Consider the following 12,602-nt stretch of genomic DNA (forward strand, 5'->3'; position numbering starts at 1 on the left):
TAGTATTTTTAGAAACAATAAAAAAAAAGTATGATTCAATTTAATCATACCTAGAACTGTTCCCGCAGAAATTGTGCACTTCTGATGACACCGCAACACCAAGGATAAAACTAAGAAATGGTCTCAAACTTGAAACGAAGACTAAATTTTGAGATTTTCATGAAGAAAGGGTGTGAACTACTATTTTAGGGAGACAATTATCCTTGATCCATCGAAGACTTTTCCTTTGAGGAACTGTCATCAACGAGCAGCTTTGACCGCAACAAACAACCGCTCACACTGAGACAGGTGCTCAAAGTTTCTATGCTAGGCTTTCGAGTACAGTAATAGACACCATTTGTCACTTCATATGATAAATTTAGAGCACAAGTTGTTTAAATAAAACCATAAAACAAGCATAATTTTCATCTGTATGCTGCAGTCATGAGATGCAGCTCTCTGAGAACGATTCCTGACACAGATACTTGGAGACACAGAACTGAAATGTAAACTTTGATGATTACTGAAGTAAGTGTATGTGATGGAAAAGTAACACTGCTAATGCTGAGACTTAAAGGAGAGGCACAATAAAATACTCTACGAGGAAAAAAAGCAGATCAAACCGACGAGCTACTTGGCTTCAGCTTCAACCATTAAGAGCGAAAGGAACAATGAAGAAACGCGATAAACTTTAGAAACTGAAGTGAAAAAGTATTAAGACAATACTGATTGAAAGACAAAAAACCATTTTAAGTCACAAAAGATTATTTTAAATTGAAAATTTGTCAAATATCAGATCGAGAACTGCTGGTGCCCATTATCAGCTGACCTGGTGTCAGTAAACAATCGGCGGGTGCCATATTTCAAGTTGAAAAAAAAAATTTCCAAGTCGAGCTGTTCCGTGTGTTTGAGAAAGAAGTGTCATGTATTACCCATCAATCTCTTCAGAAAAATCTGGAGAATCGACCTCTGGATTATGGACGTATAAATTTTTCCTTGTTTTCGAGATATTTTCGATGGAAAATGAACCCCGTGTTATTTTCCATAAGGGCTCCAGAAAGTGGGCACCAGGCGAATCAGCCAATCAGAGACGACTCGTCTAAAAGTAGGGGGTGCCACGCGCTCCGCAATTCACGTCCGGACTCTTGTTTTCTCTTTGATCGGAACCAATACTCGTCACACTCGTCAGCCTCCATCGGAATACTCATCGGACAATAAAGCTACTTTTTATCTTTGAACCGGCAACAGTGTTCCATTATTGACGCATTCTTTCTTGATTGGCGGTTTATTTGAATTACCCTTCAGTAAAAAGCCTTTAATTTATAAAATCTTTAAAAGTCTCCTCAGGTTATCCATGTTAATACCTTTCAAATGTTACGACGTTACTTTACTGCTGTTTGCCATCCAGAAACACTCGCTTGAATACTTACTTGATAAGTTGATGACCCAGTTTTATCACCTCTACCTCTCAATCTTGAGCTTTGATTGTGAAATGCCGTTTTCGGTTGATTTACTTGATAAGTTTTAACTGCACCCACTCTTTTTTTTAAAACATTTGCAGTTTGTATGTCCCACCAGAGTTGGTGCTAAAAATGCCACTCACTTGACTCGACTTTATAGTGTTGAAAATATGTTTCAGAGTTCAGAGGGTTTTAGTTCTCAGCTTTATTTGTACAAAATCAGATTTACTTCATGCAGCGATGAGATTTTGCCCTGATATATTTAATGACTTCATTCAAAATGTATATCTATACTGATTAGAAAGGTAATCCAAATCACTTACCTCTGATCAGCTTTCAAAATCTTAAAAGATGAAGGGAGCCCTGTAAAAACAATCCTATTTTCTTGCTCGAAAAATTCATCTTCAATCTTGCCAACAAAAAAAAATTAATGTACCTTCACCAGAGTACTGCATTTCCACATTAGGTGTCCTGTTGGGCCCACAAGCTTATGGTAATGTAAGTTTTAAATATCAACAAATTTTGAATTTTTTGGGAGGGCAAATACTTAAATTCATGCACAAAAAGTAGGTATGGCACAAGATTTCAAGACACCTAGTGCTTTATATTCCTTCAATCAAAATGAAAGCCCATTTTGGAGAGAAAAATTGATTGAATGATTCTGCGTTAGTACGTTCAGCTTTATAAAATAGGGGAACACTAACAAAAGATAGGGAACATTCAAATGAGAAGCAGCAGTAATCGACAAAACCCAGTACTTCAGACACAGTTGACACTTTTCAGCTGTAGCTGGACAGGGAAAATTTGAAGAATGATCTAACACTTGAGGAAAAGTTTAATAGCTAGTGGATCTTATCAATTAATAAAGTAGATCCCTTGCCTCAGCTGATAAGGGTAAATTTCATGCCTGAGACTGGCAGGCTTGACTTGTGAGACTGTTTCTTCTTTTTGATAGGCACATCGTATGAGTCGGTATATCAGGGGTATCTGAAATTAACTTTTCCATAAGATATGATTTTGCTCTAGAGCGAGAAAGAGTATATACCTGAGAGTGAAGATGGGAGGGATGTATTTGGATTTGTGTTACTATTGATGTAGTTTGTGCCTTGCAGTGTGTAATGTCACAGTTTGCAACTCCCAGTTAGTGCTTCATGAAAGGGCCAAAAATTGGATCAAATGCACTTTAAAAATATTGAAAAAGAGCCGCCTTCTTCCTCGGGCAAATAATGAATAGCTTGTCAATCATCAGTTCTGCTATCTTCAAAAAGTTCAGGGCAATTGTCGCTGATGAAACTATCGTTAACTTCAAATGGCGAGACTGAAATGTTCTGACTGAATGTTGTCTAGTTGAAGTTTTTCCAATTCATATATAAAGCTCAAAATTTGAGAGAGCCATTGATTTTAAATTGTTGAAAAACCAATATCTTGTTGCAAACTGATGCAAAAACCTGAACTTGTATTACACATAACTCATTGAAGAAGTGCAAGAGACAAAAACCTCAAAACTGAAAATGAAATACATATTTTTTAAAGCATTTTTTCATCATGGTACTTCAGGAGTTCCAAATCCATCAAGTAGTGTCAGAATATTCTCATGCTTGCACAGGTAGAAGTGACAGTATTTGACATCGAAGCCAGTCAAGTAGCCGAAACTAGAAATCAGTTTGAAATTCTGAGAGCTTCCTTGGTTTTAACTCTTATTTCACATATTAATCTGCATTTAAGCCAGAAGATCGAATATCCTGTAACATTTAGGTCACTGAGAATCCTGTGAGCATCAGTCCTTTTTGTTTTATAGTTAAAGGCAAGTTTCGGTGCTTTACTTCCTCAAGTTTGAAGCCTAACATCTTCAATCACGAATTAAGAATAATTCTATTTAATGTGGGTAAGTAATAGAATTATGTTTGCCTGGTCGCTTTATCAGTTGAGAGACACATCACTACAACTGAGGATGTTTCCTCATTGGTAATTAGAAATAATTTTTTGATTAAGAAGAGATGACCAAATATTGATATTGATTTTTAAATTTGGATGCATTCAGTAATGATCACCGTTTCTCTCAACTGAATAATTAAAATTGCTCTTTCCTTCACATTCACCTTTAAACTCTAATCTAGTCCACAAATCTATACTGTAGCATAAAAAGTGTAAACAGATGAAATAAGATGTTGCCTTCTTCTTATCAATCTTTAAATTTGAGTCTCACTAAAAATAAGTCTACAGGGAACAGCTTCAGTGCTGTCGAATGCTATGTATGTTGCACAAAAATTTGGGAAAAAGAGATTGATTTGTCGGGCAACAATGAAACAGTGAGTATATTAAAGAGATCTATATGTACAGTACATTTATGGTACAAAAGGAGAGGAACCAAGAAAAGTGTTAAAAGAGAAAAAAGAGAAATCAATGAGAGTGAAAAAACAAGATAGTAGTTTTATATACATACAAACACGAATAATTGAGAGAAAATAAGAAAAAGAATAAAGTAGAAAAAAAAGAAAAAAAAGAGTAATTAACTATATCATACGTAAGGTACGTTTTTGCGTGTTTTGTCGGTCAATAGATAACTTGAGAGTCAGCATTTTGGGAGACAAAACACAAGCTTCTCAGCCATTGATTCGTACATCGCAATTGGCTAGCTAGAATAGTTACTACTGACGTACAAGTTCCTTAAATTAATTCGTTTATAAAACTGACAAAGGATGATGAGGATCTCCGACTGAATGTCAAATCTAACTGTAGTGATAAGGACAAGAGAAAGAGATTTCCAACAGACACAATTTAGGCAGGAGATTATGAGCAGATGTAATAACTTCTCAATCCTGAAATTGACTTTCTCTCACAATTATTGAAGAAGACTAAATTTAATTGACCCAAATCAAGACTGGAGCCAGTCTCATCAAACCCTAAATTCAGGGTTCACTTTGATTTACAACGCTAGGCAAAGATTCCTATTGTAAGGAGCAACTTACACATTCGACAGGTACTGACCGACAAAAACTAGGGGAACATTGATGCAAACAAAACCCAAGCACGCATACATGCGCGAATAATATCAAGGAGTGTAACTTTGGAGAGAAAGAAATATTATACGAAGAGCACAGGTAAAGTGAGCTTACTTAGGCGTAATTACCGAAGACACATTAACATTTACTCCATGCTTGAGCCAAGGACATCTAAAGCGCGGGTGCTTCCTCGAAATGCTGTATAGAGCAGCACAGCGCACTTGATATTTCTATGATTTCAGATTCAGTACAGTCTGGGGCAAAATGATTCCTAAGTTTTTAAGTTTCATTTTCTCCCCCTAGATCACAATATAATGAAAATATTTTAACATTCACTAGACTCAAAAAATTAAGGCCCCCGAGCATTGGAAGTTACAACTGCACACAGTAGACGAACTCTGGCCAGCAAGGCTGGTAGAAAATAGAACGAACGTAAAGGAGTTTAGAGAGAGGAAAGAAATATTCTAGACAAATTGGCAATAATAAAAATATAAAACTGCGATTCCAAGAATTAAAATAATTCACGAATAAGAGAAAGAGACACACAGTAACATTAAACAGGTGTGATGAAGCTTAGTGAAACTCTTAAACCTTTGAGGACGTGACGAGAACATTTTTCAGAATTAGAACTAATCGGTTTATTAAAAATCTTGAAAGAGTTTATTTCAAAACAGTACTTTCAAGTACTTACACTAATTTTGAACTTCACAAAGGAAGAAATATGAAATAAATTACAATAATTTAACTTATTTTAAAACCTTGAAAATTAATCTAGGAGGAGTTAGACAGTAACAGCTGTTGATATACAAAATTGCTCTGCGAAGTTAAATAAGATTAATGGGTGACTATGATGGTAAAAAGAGAGACACAACTCAGAGAAACATGAAAAAAAAGAAGAAATTTTAAAAAAATTGAAAATAAAAATAAATAAATAATTAAATAAAAAAATCAGAATCAACTGCAATACAAAAATAAATAAATAATTGAAAAAAGGGAAAGAGAAAAAAAAAAGTTAATCAATGATGACAGAGGCTTTTGAAAACATTAGGGGTCGGATGCATTAAAATGTCTCCCGAAGATGTTTCCCCCGTGATTTTCCACTTAAAGCTGTTCTTTATACAAAAATTTACATTAAAAATAATTTTAAAAGATTCTGCACACAGTGATGACTAAGAATAACACTTAAAAGTAGAGTCAGTTTGCACCACTAGACGATTTGGTTTTAAGTCTACAGCTGAATGCGACATGTAACGAGCCTTATCTTGTATCAGTATGTGGTAGAAAGTTTGTTGGTTTAATAGGCAGAAATGCAAAATTTATTCTTGAGTTTTCATTTATATAATAGTAAATACATAAATATAATACACTTCACTTTGATGTCATCATTGTCACAAACTCTGAAACAGAAAAAAAAGCCCGGAGAGATTAATTTAGTGGAACAGGAAAAGGAGACAAATATAATTAATAACCCTAAAATACCTTATTCCGTGACTTTTTAAACTTCAGAGGTGCAACAGAATTTTCATAAAATTTAATCCTGAGCCAGACATTGAGATCAGTTCCAAAAAAAAAATGTTGAAAATGATAGCTCTTGATCTTTCATCTTCGACCACCTCGCTACACTACACTACCTCGCCTACACTACAAACTTGCTACGCTCACTTTCAAAAAGTTCTCGAAACTATGTACAAACTTCGTTTTCACATCGGTACCATCAATTTATGAATAAATGTTTCCACTTTCAGGATTCCTATGTTCTTTCTGAACTCTCTTGGTGCTCGAATAGACATAAGAGATTAAGAAACCAGCATTAAACCATTTAGGCAACCAAACACCTTCATTTTCCCACATCATTACTGAGAAGAAAAAAAAAAAACCTGCTACAATGGATCAAATCCACGCAGAAATGTATTTGATGCTGATTTCAGCAGCATAACAGGACGTACATACAAATACTGGTAAAAGGACCGAAAAAAGATTCTTCTACCCAAACTCACATATTATTTAACAGTGAATAATAATAATGGAACGAAAAATTGGTCTTCCAAAATACAATTCTTCCAATATTTTCAGGAAACACCCAAGACTGTAGGAAGTAGCCTTCCTTAAAAAACTACATAAACAGCAATAAGATGCTTACCTTCATAATTTACTTGACCATCACCATCTATATCTGCTTCTCGGATCATTTCATCTACTTCTTCATCTGTTAGTTTTTCACCAAGATTGGTCATTACATGCCTTAATTCAGCTGCACTAATAAAACCATTACCATCCTTGTCAAAAACACGGAAGGCTTCTCTAATTTCTTCTTCGCTATCTGTGTCTTTCATTTTCCTAGCCATCATTGTGAGGAATTCTGGAAAGTCGATGGTTCCATTACCTGCGCAGAAAATCAAACAAGGATGAGAATTTATGTGGTCAGCTCCATAACTAGTAGAGTCAAGGGTTCTCCTCTGTACCCTCCTGCTGATGAGAAAAACTTAGACACTACAAAATATCAAGTTTCCTGAGGCTTGCAAAAGTCCTCAGGGCAAAGATGATTTACCTAGATCACACAATATGTTAAAGTGCGCAGAAAAGAATGAAAAACAAAAGTTCAAAAAGTATAAGCAAGAAAATTAGTTAACATTCGAAGAGGGGAAGAGAAGAATCATGTTTGATGGATCAAGCTTTTAAAAATATTTAGTAGGGTGCAAAAAGTTCTAAATCGTAGACCATCTCATACAATCTGGCAATTGTGTAATCAAGTTAAATTTTCAGTTTGCCGGACTTTACCAAATATATAATGAGAAAAAATGTCATAGCTTTCGAGAATCATCTCACAACCCATGATGAGTATCAATCCAGGTCGCGAGATCAATGCATTGAATGATCCGAAAATCGATAATTAAGTGCATATCGGATACAACACATTATTCAGCTTACCCTATAGGCATATAATAACACTCTGCTATGATAAGGAGTTGATCATTCAAAAGACTTACCATCAGCATCTACTTCATTAATCATATCCTGAAGTTCAGCTTCTGTGGGGTTTTGTCCCAGCGACCTCATGACTGTCCCCAGTTCTTTTGTCGTGATTGTTCCATCTCCATCTTTGTCGAATAATGAGAACGCCTCTTTGAATTCAGCGATCTGCTCTTCCGTCAGCTGATCAGCCTATTAATGAGAAAAACACTAATATTTAGAATAGTGAAAATTAAGCAAAATATTAAGTATTGAATAATAATAAAGTGTGTACAATATCTTTGGGGTTCTTCGGACCACCAAGGATTTCATGGCACAGTGGAAAGTAGGTTTCAAATATTATAAATTCCCTTGCAACAACCAATTCTCTAAAATTGGAACCAAGAGATTTACTATCTGCTACAAGAGTTTGTCTGAACCCAAATATGGGTGTAAAATCATAAATCTGAAGAATGAAGATGCATGAAACCCGAACACCTTCTTTGTTGTGGTCATGTTCGAAGAGAATGGAGGAAAAATTGTAAAGTTTCTCCAGATGGAAGATACAGGGGATGTCTAGTTGAAAATTGGCAGTGTCGAGCTGAAAGGAAATGAGAGAAATTCTTATGAAGATTTGCCTTTTTGCAGAAGCAATTACCATGAAATAAATGATCTTTCGTCATTAGAGACTGATTGTAGGCAAGACCTATCCACACGGGTCAGTCATTGCACATCTTTTTGAGATCCACTCCCCCGCCCCGTCCTAACTCGGCGGCACTCAATGCTATGTCACGATGGGTGCTCCCATAAGAAATACATTGCAGGCACTCAATACTATGTCACTGCGCAGTAGAGCTACAAAACTTGTCCTCGGGAATGACTGACCTACGTAGATTGGTCTTGATTGAAGGAGAGAAACAGAAAAGATACAGATTGAACAAGGTTTCTCACATATTCAATAAGACCCATGGGAAAATGTTACAGTTAGAGTCTCTGCGTCAGGAATCGCTCATTTCTTTTCATTTATGTACTACTCTAAAAATTTATGAGTATGAGCATACAGCAATGATGTTGGCAGATAGAAGTAGATAGGCCTGCATCGAGTATGAATTTAAGATCACAGACACAGTTGTTCTGTTCTATTTTACAACCGAGACTAGGTATGTCAACAAAAATTTCAAGTGCGCACAACTTTCCAAGATTTGGAAGGTCAAGGTTTAAAATGATCAGAAATGGAGTAGCCTTAAACTGTTAGGGGGGGAGCGTCAATTCATAGTGGAGTGGATGCATGTTCTCTGAAGTGAGTAGTTTTGCGATGGAATTTACACAAGGAAAGGAATATGTTTACTTTTCTTTGAGATGTTGCTTTTTCTCTCGCACTGAAAATATCTGGCAGTAGAATTTATTCAGTAAACATCCTTCGGGGTGTTTGTGTTTACTCAAAAAATATTCCAGATCAAAACAGCTTGATTAGGAATTTTGAGAGAAGGACTGTTTGATATTCCACAACTTTCGATTGTCTTCCTCACACTCATGGCTTTCAATCTTCTTCAGAAATCCAAATCAATTCAATTCAAGCAAAAAACAGATATTTTCAAATAAACTATTTAATTCTTCGAAAAATTCTAAGTAAAAAACAATGATCCCATTGGTTCACTCTAAATACTCTTCTTTCAGACTGCTGGCTAAGGTATTTCAGATTTGATGATAATCATCTTAATACTAGTATAACACACGGTATTTTTGAAGAGCCCTACTTGGATAAATACAAAATGGGACTTTGGGAGGCATCATTTCACACATAAACTTGGTCACGAAATCTTTCGGTCCAGATACAGCAATCAAGATTTCATAGGAATTTTCAAAGTGAGATAAACTCCTCTTGAAATATTACATATATGAACTTCTCATTTTATGCTCAATACTCAATACTCTGAAACCACTTGACTTCTCATGATAAAACTTAGCGACTTCTTTTGAAATTAATCAATATTTAGTTTCAACATTCGGAAAAAAAGAGCTACTTATTATTTAAGGTGCGTTGTCAAAGAAAACTTGGCCAATTCTGTTGGGTTCTTCTGTTTGCAAACGCAACCCAATGGTCCCATCGACTTCATGAGATCATTAAGTGTTTGGCAGAAATGTTAGATTTTCATATGTAGACACACAAGTCATCAGGTAGTTCTGTTTATAAACGGTTGTGCGGTTTACTTTGACAACGCAGCTTCACTCGATTTTTAGTGAACAACAAAGTTAAAGAGAGCTTAGTTCACGTTTAAAAAAACCATTGAAAAGTTACTTATTATTCTGAACCATTTTAGTGGACAGATAAAACCCCATTATTTTTTTTTTTTTTAGGATTAGACTAGAAAAAAAACCAACAATCAACGGAATTCAAGAGGTCCAGGTTCAAAACTCCATTAAAAAATTGTGAGGTGCCTTTTCACATGAGCTATGCAGCACAGGTTATTCAAAATTAGCAGCATTTAGGAAACTTCTAACTCTATTTTATAGACTAATTCATTGATATTGTGAATCTGATTTACTAAATTTTTTCATCATAAAACTGTTTTGTTCATCGAAATTCTATAACTCCACTAAATAGAAAACAATGATTTAAATTAGATGATGCGAACTGTGTGTTCTTGTTAACAGGCAGACTTGGGTCAAATCGCTTTGTTCTTAATTACGTCAGCAGTAATTTGAAAGTTTTAACTGTGGAGTGGTGCTAATTTAGAACAAATTAGGAGATTAACAATTATCTCAACGTACTATAAGTCTCCTCCGGATGAGACTTGGTTAGCAGTTAATGATCTAAGAGGTAGGTATGCATTTCCAGCTGTGAATTATCTCTAATTGCTGATTCCAAATCAATCTTGCACAAACTGATCATTAGGCTAGTAACAAGCTTTGAAGAGGGCAAAGAACTTCGCATTTCATTTCTCCTGTCATATTGAATTCATATCTCTTACCCCTCAACAAACTTCATATCAAATATTCATCAAGTATCGAAGACTAGTCCTTCAGAGTGAATCTATATGGATTACCTAACAAGTTAAAAGTTTGTCAGAAAAAACAAAAACGACATTAAGCCTCACGCAACTTTGAAGAGATGATCTAAAAAAACAGGTACTACTACAGACAACGATGATTCACAGAATGATATCGTAACTGACCCAGATGATTTAAGGTAAAAGTCTATCAGATTCAGCCAGGAGGGAAAAACATGAAAGTTACTCTACAAGGGAAAATAGAATTTGATCTTCAAATGGTAATTAGAAGAAGATTCAGCTTAAAATCGGAAGTAGTTGGAAAAATCATCTCTGGATTTGAGTAGCGGAGACTGAGCGATCAAGTGAAACTTGGTGTTAAAGATGGGTCCTCATTACACTGCTGACACTGAAATATTGATATAACATGCATGTTAAGTCTATATAACATGCATGCAAAGTCTATTAAGTAATTCGTAAGAGGGAGTTGATGACTAAAAAGTGAACATCCATTTAAGTAAGGTTTCTACTTGGAGGAAACCTCGCGTCTCATTATTGATTAGATATTCATGAATAACATGGCTGAGCAGTGGCTGCTGAGCCACTCCGGAAGGTCCAAAACCTGAAAGGTGAAATATTGTTGGCTTGGAGGCGAAATAAGGGAGTAAAATTCGAAGGAACGATGATAGCATGACTAAACTACAGCATTTCTGGATGAAGTTGCGTGAATGTGGACGTGTATTAGTTGGCGTGGTGGTTGCTCCTGGTGGCCTATTTTCGGTAATTCAAAACAAGCGAGAAGCGAACATTACCATTGTAGAGAATAGCAGAGGGTGGATCACAAGGGGTGGAAAAGCGGAGCTAATGCGATATTTTCACTGCTTCGGAGAAGTTTGAGGAGAGACGAAATCCCGTAACAGGAGGTTAAGGATATGTGACCTTAGCACCTCCTCCGCAGAAGGCGATTCGGCAGAACCACGCGAAAAACACAAGAGATGAGGAGTGTAATACTACACGATTCCCAGTTTATACTCGACAGGCACGGAGAAAGACGAAAGGAACGGCACGGTGATTTGGTGTCATGAATTGGCGTTGAATTTTAAGGTGGGCACGGGGGAAAATCAATAGCACAGAGGCACCGTAGCGATAAAAATTGGCTCTTCCGTTAACCTAGAAAACAACTGCATCAAAATCGATAAGAGAGGCGCCAGCCAACGGGCGGAGAGAGGAAACTCACCATTTGTACAATTTGATGATTTTGAACTAGGAAATAAAACCAACAGTTAGTGAAAACACCGGATACGCAAACGTATCACCGCTTTTTCGATTTCACAACTCAGCAGACGCGCAATACACCGGGAAAATAGACGGACCGAAATTCCCAGATACTAAACCAAACTGGCGGAATCACGGTAACGAATTTTAGAGGTGACGTCACGATTATGTATACATCCGCAAACTAATTATTTGAATACATTTCGAATTACTGACGCAGACACTCGAGAGCTGATTAGAAAAGCTCGATTAGAACGTAAAGTCCAACCCGAGAGATAAACAATGATAAAGTTTCATGTTCGACACACCACGCCGACATCGCTTTTAGAGGAGGATTACATTCCGCTGCGCAAGCAACGGAGTTATATACGTTCTGGGTGCGGTCTCATAGACAGACTTCACTTCTGTATTCCGACTAAGCTTGTCGCTGATTGGTCAATACACACCTGCAATGCGTCAAGTTGTACTTAGTACCGTTTCGTTCTTCAGCTTTTCCAGCATTACGGACACGTACGGGGAGAGACAGTTAAGATGTCATAACTGTATTTAAAGGGTTCCACAGTTGTTCTTTATCGAGTCTCCTGCTTGGGTTATCCTTAAAAATAATGTTAGAGCCAACCTAAAATTTTAGGGATGTGAATTTTTATCAAAGCACGAGGCGCGTACAGCTGCTGGGGCAGTTTCCTCTACTTTTCGCGCTTCTTTCCGAATTCTATTCGTCGTCAATACTACGTACTGAGCGTTTTCGAATAGCCCCTCCCCCCCCCTCCTTCGCCCTCAAGCGCAAAATGGGTTTTTAGCGCCTTGAATCCCTGTTGAGATGAGGGGGTAACATATTTATTGACAGGGGTTTTTTTTTTATAGCCTTCACGTCAATAGAGGTACCGTCAAATAGGGTTATTTGGGAAATTGTTTACATTTATTTTTGATAAGAGATATCCAAATCC

The 12,602-nt window shown here is 36.5% G+C and overlaps 1 protein-coding gene across 2 annotated transcripts; it reads right to left on the reverse strand.

Annotated features, from left to right (window-relative positions):
* Positions 1-3,843: 3,843 nt before the first annotated feature.
* Positions 3,844-11,983, reverse strand: LOC109034376 (calmodulin). Of its 2 annotated transcripts, none has more exons than XM_019047488.2 (4): positions 11,193-11,983; positions 7,429-7,603; positions 6,582-6,824; positions 3,844-5,838 (listed from the first exon to the last, which is right to left on the reverse strand). In XM_019047488.2, exons 1-4 carry the CDS (start codon positions 11,193-11,195, stop codon positions 5,810-5,812), a joined length of 450 nt encoding a protein of 149 aa, XP_018903033.1. In that variant the 5' UTR covers positions 11,196-11,983; the 3' UTR covers positions 3,844-5,809. The 2 variants fall into 2 exon arrangements, with proteins under 2 accessions (XP_018903033.1, XP_018903034.1); XM_019047489.2 differs by having other exon boundaries at positions 11,618-11,981.
* Positions 11,984-12,602: the final 619 nt, after the last annotated feature.

Source organism: Bemisia tabaci, chromosome 4, assembly GCF_918797505.1.
Source record: "Bemisia tabaci chromosome 4, PGI_BMITA_v3".
Taxonomy (NCBI): Eukaryota; Metazoa; Arthropoda; class Insecta; order Hemiptera; family Aleyrodidae; genus Bemisia; species Bemisia tabaci.

Bases quoted from the DNA above. Each gene is read 5' to 3' on its own strand.
- LOC109034376 (XM_019047488.2), bottom strand. The intron at 6,825-7,428 runs GTAAGTCTTTTG...TTTTCTGCGCAG, and splicing joins TAATGAAGTAGATGCTGATG to GTAATGGAACCATCGACTTT. The intron at 5,839-6,581 runs GTAAGCATCTTA...TTTCTGTTTCAG, and splicing joins TGGTCAAGTAAATTATGAAG to AGTTTGTGACAATGATGACA.